The sequence below is a fragment of the Rattus norvegicus genome, chromosome 7 (genome assembly GCF_036323735.1).
Source record: "Rattus norvegicus strain BN/NHsdMcwi chromosome 7, GRCr8, whole genome shotgun sequence".
NCBI lineage: Eukaryota > Metazoa > Chordata > Mammalia > Rodentia > Muridae > Rattus > Rattus norvegicus.
In genome coordinates, this window is record NC_086025.1 from 15,174,291 (window position 1) to 15,182,518 (window position 8,228).

The following is an 8,228-nucleotide window of genomic DNA, read 5'->3' on the forward strand; positions in this document are numbered from 1 at the left end:
TCACTTTTAAAAGAAATCATCTTTGCATGCCATTTCATGGTCTGGGGATAGGGATGAGGGTTAGTGTTTGGCAGTCAGTCCTGAGGATTAAATACAGGTTTTGCACATCTTAGGGAAAACTGTATCTTCAGCTCTTTATTTTTAGATTTGAACTGGTCTGAACTGTCTCTTACTGCCTCAGCTTCCTAGACAGATATTCTTGTTATCCTATACTCTGAATTTCAGGATGCTTAGAGGCATCCTGACTCTACTCAATAGCTAACAGTTAACAACTCAATCCTCTGTTAAGATTCCCAAAGGAAAGGAAGGGAATCCATTGAGAACCAATGGCATACACCTAAGGGAGAACTGATCAAACATGTCAGGAGTATCACGGAAAAGTAATTACAATGTTACAAAGTGGGGTTAAGAAGAACTGGAGCACTTATCTGGCTAACAAATGACACCAAACTTGTCCCCAGGACAAGGAAAAAAGAGAATAGAAAGATAATGATGATAATATATGCTCTTGGCTCTACCTACTGAGTACTGGGACTACTGGTATATACCACCCAGCCTGGGTTAAATTTACACTTTCTTTTCATGTTTTTAAAACTTTCTAACACATACCAGTAGTTTGACTTGTAACCTTAACATAAACTAACAAATCTGTAATCTTTCAAAGAAACAGCAGACACAACAGGCAGATCTAGTTAAGGCAGCTAATCTATTTTAATATATGGCTCTCAATTCCAAACTGTCAAAGAAAATTAGATCCTGACACCCAGTTAGCTAGCTACTCAAAGTTCTAATCAAGCCCAATAAAATAATCTTTTCAAATAGTGTAATAAATTGCTGTATCTCATAATATACTGTTAAGACCTAAAACATGTTAGGTACCTACAAGACATTAAATCAACATTTGTTTAATACAACTTTGGAACTGCTTTATGTGTTGCTTGAAAATTGACAATTTATCAAGTCATTGTTCTGCCACACTAAAATTATACTACATACAAAGGTCACAATTTATATACACTAAATGCCTTTATACAATTTTATATAAGCCATGAAGGACTGCTCTATCCAGTATACTAAAACAGTATCAAGCCTGGCATGGTAATACATGCTTTTAACGCCAGGACTCAGGTGGAGTTCTGAGCTCCAAGCCAGCCTGGACAATGAGTTCTAAAACAGCCAGGATATATAGAGAGACCCTATCTCAAAACAACAAAAACAGAAAACAAACAAACAAAACACCTACTGACACCCTAACATCTCTTATGTCTTCATGATACTCCCATATACAATTCCTACTCATATTATTTCTGGAATTTCTCAACATATGGGAAATCTCAATACTCTGAAATTCTGATCACATTTTCTGAGATAAAATGCATCTTCCCCCTCGAAAACAATCTCTTATAATTTGGAGGGTTTTTTTAAAAAAATATTTATTTATTTACTTATTTATATGTAAGTACACTGTAGCTGTCTTCAGACACACCAGAAGAGGGTATCAGATCTCATTACAGATGGTTGTGAGCCACCATGTGGTTGCTGGGATTTGAACTCAGGACCTCTGGAAGACCAGTCAGTCTAACCACTGAGCCACCTCTCCAGCCCTAATTTGGAGGTTTTAATGGTACACTATTCTAGGTACGGATTCTCCCCTTATCAAAACACATAATCAGGTCCGTTTCCAGTGTGACTACTAGCCAACCAACATAGCCTGTATCCACAGTAGCACACAGGCTTGCTTTGAGAATCAACAAGAACTAGTCAAGCAGTGAGTGTATACTCTCAGAATTCAGGAATAAGAAGCTGGGAAGTAGGGTAAATTAAGAGACCAATCTACTAGTGTTTCAGACCAACCAAAGATACATAAGATCTTGCCTTTAAAATAAACAAAACCAAAACCAGCAGGATTGTGATGTTTCTCTGTGAATTCCAGAAATACATAGAAAAACCATTTTAAATCCCTCCCATCCAAAACAAACAAAAAACAAACAAACAAAGTGTAACAACATTTTTTGTTGTTAATAAACATCTTCCAGGCATGGTAGAGGACATCTTTAATTCCAGTACTGGGAGGCTGATGAAGGAAGATTTCTTGAGTTTAGAACAACATGATTTAGTTTAAAGCAAACATGATCTATACAGTGAGACCCTGCCTCAACAAATATAAATTAGCAAGCTGTTTCTATTTCTATTACTATGACTACAAAAAAATACTAAGACAAGAAGCAAGTTGGTATATGTCAAGAGCAAAATATGTAAGGAGCAGTACTGTGAATAACTAAGAGCTAGAGTCACATATCCAAGCCTAAATAATACTCTCATTTATAAGTGGAAGCTACTACTAAGTCACAATGAAAAGAATTAGCACACAGCACACCAATAATAATTTTGAGAGGTGTAAAAAGGGAGACCTGTTTGCTCCTAGCCTTTTACACTGTCTCTTAGGGGGTTTTAAAACATTCCAACCAGTGTTCATCACTGAAGAAACCTAAGCACTGAACTCACTACAAACTACCACAGGGACAGTTCAGTTTTAACTAATACTGCAAAGCAGTGTAATATTACAATCCATCTGGGAAACCCTTGAAGAGAGGGAAAAAAGGTAAAAGCAAGCTTATCTTTGTAGGCTGGTATCTGTTTCCGTAGTCAATAAAAAAAAAAAAAATTAAAGGACAAAGTAACAGCAAAGCTCTGACAGCACAAACCCAAATAATACAGAGCTTCCATTTCTAATCTTGAGCTAACAATCTAATGTGCCTCAAAAGTACTTTTCACCAAATATACAATCACTTTTAGAAAGTACAGCAAACAGAGCAGAGCATGATGGTACACATATGTATTCATAGCACTCGGGAGACGGAAGCAGCAGGATTCAAGGCCAGCCTGACCTACAGAGTGAAATGCTGTCCGAAAACCCCAAACAATGGGGCTGTAGAGATGGCTCAATGGCTAAGAGCACCGATAGCTCCCAACTTCCTGTAACTCCAGCTCCTGGGCTCTTTCTGCCTCCAAGCACATACAACACTTAAAAATAAAAAGGTTTTCATTAGGTATGTAGCTCAGTTTTAGAGTGCTTGCCTAGCATGCAGGAAGTCATCAGTTGATCTCTAATATTAAAAACTAAATAAATGGGCTAGAAATTTCCTCCAGTAACAAAATACCCATTACTTGGTAAATACTTTATTAACAAGTGTTTAAGTACTCTCAAAGTCCTAAAACCTCCCTTACAAATTTGATGCAAAACAAAAATTCAGAGACATGGGCGTCAGATTTTATAACCAAAATGTTTCTTCAGACCTTCTCAAGCTGGTATATTGATATATGAGTATGAAAAGGGTTCCACAAGAGCAGAATCTTGTTTTCCTCCTTGAAGAGAACTTTTTCTGGGCCCAGAAAGAATGCCCTGTAAATGGAATCTAGGGACTTTGGAGTGACAGGCCATGCTATGTTTTCATCCCTCTTTTTCAGAGTCTGGGACTAGCTCAATTTCCCATTGACTGAATGGCAACCTAGACTGATCTCACTCTTTATAGCCTGGCCACACTTTGCATTTTGAATCCTGCAGCTCCAACTCCTTCCAAAAGGCCAGGACTCTTCAGGCCGTGCTAGGACACTTATAGAAAAGCAAACCAAGGTCCCTAGACAGACCTCCAAACAAGATTCCAAAAAAGGGATGATGACGCCTGACTATTCTAATTTCTGAAACCCCGAAGTGGTGCCTCCACCCGCACACTTTATGTCTTGTTGCGTTGCTAAGGATGAACACTGAGCAAGTAAAGCGGGGATCATTTCTCCCCATTGATACCAACTGCGCACTTTAGGAAGTAGGGATATAAAGAGGCAGAACTCCAGTCCCGGTGCCCGAGTTCATTCTGAATAAACAATTCTTGCAGGATGAGGGGAACACCGGGGTCTCGGAACCCCGCAAGGATGGCCGTGTAGACACCTTCGCGCCGCCGTTTGCTGACCGTACACGTGACGCCCCGCTCGCGCACGCCTCCCGCCCCTAACTTCTTAGACCTGGGAAACCGAGACAGAATATTTCCACAACCATGGGTTGTATGTTGGGGGTTGAAACCACTCGGTCCTAATGGCTCAACCCTCGAGACCCCAGTGAGAGGTGCAGCGGGCCTTGGGCTCCCGCAGCCTGCGCGCCATCACTGCTCCAAGAGTAAAATACCAGGCCATAGGCCTGAGGCCTCGACGACGCGCGCAGACAGGCAGGAGGCTGAGGCAGCTGAGGCAAGCGCTGTCGACAGGGGGCGATCCGGGAGGCTCTCCTGGCTTCGTCGTCACAGCCTCGGCCGCCCCCAACTCTCGGCAGGGAAAAGGCCTGCGCAGACGCCGCGCCGCCATGGGAGAAGAGAAAGCGGCCAACAGACCTAACGGAGCTGCGAAGTAGCCTGGCTGGAGTTAGAGAAGGATAAATTGCTGATAAAATACTCACCCCTTCGGGACCGGAGCTCCGTTGCCGCTCGGCACGCAGGGCGCGCCGCTCTCTTCCTCCATTTTGGGCTCTGTCGCTGCCACTTCGGCCGCCGCTTCGACCCCTGCCGCCATTTTCTCCGCGTCTGGGCTTTGTGTGAGGGATCCGGCTGTGCTGATCTGCGCCTGCGCACTCACGTGACCCCGAACGACCAGTAACGCCTGCGTGTGCGACGATCGGCTCCCGCTTCCTGCTCATCTCTAGCCACGCCCCCTGGACGGCAGACCACGCCTCCTCGAGTGGCAGCCCTCGCCTCCCAATGCCCGCGGAGACAGTTTGGGTCGTGGGACAGGGGGAGAGATATGTATCGCTCTTTCAAATTTATAATAGGAGCGCACATATTGACCTAGTCGTTCCAGCTTACTTTATATCTTTCTCTGTTTTTCTTTACTCATTAACTTTCTTGAGGCAGGGTCTCACTATGTAGCCCTCCAGCCTCTCCCTACTTATCAAGTGCAGAAATTAAAGGCATGCACCACCACGCCTGGCTATCATGTATTTTAAGTTTGTTTGGGGTTTTATTGTTACTGAAAGAGTGAGTATCTGAGCTGCCCACCTACTCCTCTTGAGTGCTAGAATAATAGGCTAGGGGAACTGTTTGTTCAGTGTTAGGAATCAAACCCACTTACTTGAATATGCTAGACAGTCTACCAGCTTCAATCCCTGACCCTATACTGTACTTTTATCATATTCAACTCCCATTACCGTTTTATTCCCCCCTCCTCATTTCCACTGAACCTTTTTTCCAAGTTCCACCACATACTTCCTTGTCTTTGTTTTATGACCTACTAAGTTGGGTTCACTAGCAAGACCATGGATTAGGGGTTTTATTTACCAGGGCAACTAAATAGATGGCTACAACACTGAAGAAAATGACACCTCTTTCCTCCAGCAACTACTGCCAATAGGTTTTCAGGGAGGGATGAACCACCCCCAACATGATGGGGTTCTATCTTGTGCAAGTAGCCACACGTGCTGTGACAACAGCCATGGCATGTCAAGGAGATATCAGCTTTCCTTAAATGGAGCTGGGCAGAAAGATAAGGAAAATTATGTTGGCAGGAATTATTTTTATTGGGGAGGGGAATGATTGAATACAGGCTTTGAGCATGCCATGGCTTGCAGGTAGGAGTTGATTTTCTCTTTCCACCAGGTGGGTTCCAGTAATCAAATTTAGATTGTCAAACTTGGCATCAAACACCTTTACCCACTGAGGCAAAGCCAATCCTGTATGCGGAATTCTTGACAGGTTAACATCAAAATAAAACTCTCCATGCAATTCAAAGCATTAGAAGAGATGTATAACAGAAACCTCCCTCCCACCCCCTTTTCCCTGCCTCCTCTTTTCCCCTTCTTTCCCTCCTTCCCTTCCTCCCTCCCTCCTTCTCTATCTCTCCTTGACATCATGTCCTGGAGCAGTCCTACATCCCAAAGCTATATGAGAAGTAGGTACCAAGCTAGGTAGGCCAGAAGAGTGAAGATGCTTATGTGTGATTATGTAAGGTTTTTCATGGATATCACCAGTCACCTAATGTCTGATCATCTCAGCTCTGTTCCTCAATCATATTGTTTCAGCCAAGAAGTCTCCTGATCTGTTCTTCCTACAGGCCAAACAGATTCCAGTCTCTGAGCCTTTGACTTCTGAAAAACTGGCTTACCCTTGAGCTTCCTTTCAGGGCAGCAAGATATTGTTTTTATGTTCCATGGTACCCTCATCCCATGGATGAGCCTACATACTAGGCAAGAGATGGGTGCAGAAAACAACAGGAAAGACCAAACTGTACTGGATCTACTGGGATGATGAGACTACTGTTCTGAGGCTCAGTTTGCTCATCTGGAAGTAGGGTTAATGAAAGACTACTGCCAGACAGTAGTGGTACCTGCCTTTAATTCCAGTACTTGGGAGTCATAGGAGGTGGATAACTGTGAGTTTGAGGCCAGCCTAGGCTACAGAGTAAGTTACAGGACAGCCAAGGCTACACAGAGAAACCCTGTCTCAAAATAAATTTAAAAAAATAATAAAAAATATAAATAAATAAATAAAAATGCTCCTCAGAAACCACCATTCAGGGCTGCCCTGGGCATTAAAGGCAGGAAAATGCCTAGAGTCCTGGGCTGTTACCTAACTCAGCATGCAACAAGAGCTCAAAAGTGAGCTAGCCAGGTATGGTGGCATGTACCTATAATCTCAGTAATCCAGAGGCAGAGGCAAGAGGAGTACCACAAATTTGAGGACAGCACATTTACATTATTCCAACTAAAAAGAGAATGAGGAACAACAGAAGGTGTTATTACCACAGCCACAGTCTACATCTTTCCTGAGTCTGCCAGGGTATAGAGCACAAAGCTTACCACTGGGTAACCCCAGCTCCTAAAGCTATAGAACTTCAGATAAAGTTTTCATATGCTGGGCCTCTGTCTTCCCGCCTTTAAAAATTGACATAGAAATATGTTCCTTCCCCAGAGAAGAGGGGAGATATGAACAAGCTCGGAATTTGGTCTCATCCATGGTAACCCCAGACTGGTATAGAGTATTACCATTAGTTATTATATGGGATCTGGCAAATTGGAAATACAAAGTACATGAAAATTGTCCTTACCTTTTTTCTTTTGGAATGAAACCAGGACCTCCCATATGCTAAGCATATTTTGTACCATTGAGCTACAAACATAGCCCTTGTAGACTGTCAAGCCTTTTTTATTATTTTTTGTTGTTGTTTGTTTTGTAGTTGTTACCATTGTCATCACTATTGTTTGAGATAAAATATTTAAGCTGTTCTAGAACTCCCTATATAGACCAAGCTGGCCTTGAACTCGAAGAGCTCCCACTGCCTCGGCCTCCTAGCTGGAACTAAAGGTATATGCTACCTCATGCAGCTTATTTTATCTTCTTAAGATATGATCTCATTATGCAGCCCTGGGAAGTCTGGAACTTGCTATGTATTTCAGGCTGCCCTCAAACTCACAAAGATCTGCCTGCCTACCTCTAAATCTGTGTACTGGATTAAAGATATGTACCACCACAACAGGCCCTTTGTGATTTATGTGTGTGGGTGTTTTGCCTGCCTGTGTGTCTGTGCACCATGTGTATACTTGGTATCAGTGGAGACCAGTAGAGCATGTTGGATCCCCTGAAACTAGAGATACAGATTGTTGTCAGCCATTACATGAATCCTGAGAATCAAACCCAGGTCCTCTTCAATAAAAGAACAGCCTAGTGCTCTCAACTACTGAGTCATTTCTCTAGCACACACTCCCCCCACTTGTTTTATTCATAAAGTAATTTGTTGCTGAGTATATCACTCCATGACAGATCATTTCCCCAGAATATGTGAAGATCAAATTCAATCCCCAGTAGCATTTTAAAAATATATGTGCATATAAATAACACAAACACATAGTGTAAGTGTGTGTGCACGCGCGCACACACACACACACACACACACACACACACACACACACACACACAGCCGGGAATGCATACCTTTAGTAATACTGCAGGACTCAGAAGGTAGAATCAAGAGAATCTCTGAGTTCCAGCCTGCCATAGCTACTTAGAGACCCTCTGTGTATCTGTGTCTGTGTGTATATGTTTCTGTGTGTGTGTGTGTGTGTGTGTGTGTGTGTGTGTGTGTGTGTGTATGTTTCTGTGTCTGTGTGTACTAAAATTATATTTAAAACTTTATTTAATGATCCTAGAAGTCTAACCCAGAACTTTGTCTTTGTTATTCAAGTACTCAAT

The 8,228-nt window shown here is 42.6% G+C and overlaps 1 protein-coding gene across 2 annotated transcripts in view; it reads right to left on the minus strand.

Moving 5' to 3' along the window:
- Hnrnpm (heterogeneous nuclear ribonucleoprotein M) overlaps positions 1-4,581 on the minus strand; it is a 37,995-nt gene extending 33,414 nt beyond the window's left edge. For both annotated transcript variants that reach the window (NM_053876.2, NM_001109911.1), the window contains exon 1: positions 4,448-4,581. In NM_053876.2, coding sequence (NP_446328.2) covers positions 4,448-4,560 — 113 coding nt within the window. In that variant the 5' untranslated portion in view covers positions 4,561-4,581. The remainder of the gene's footprint in view (positions 1-4,447) is intronic.
- Positions 4,582-8,228: the final 3,647 nt, after the last annotated feature.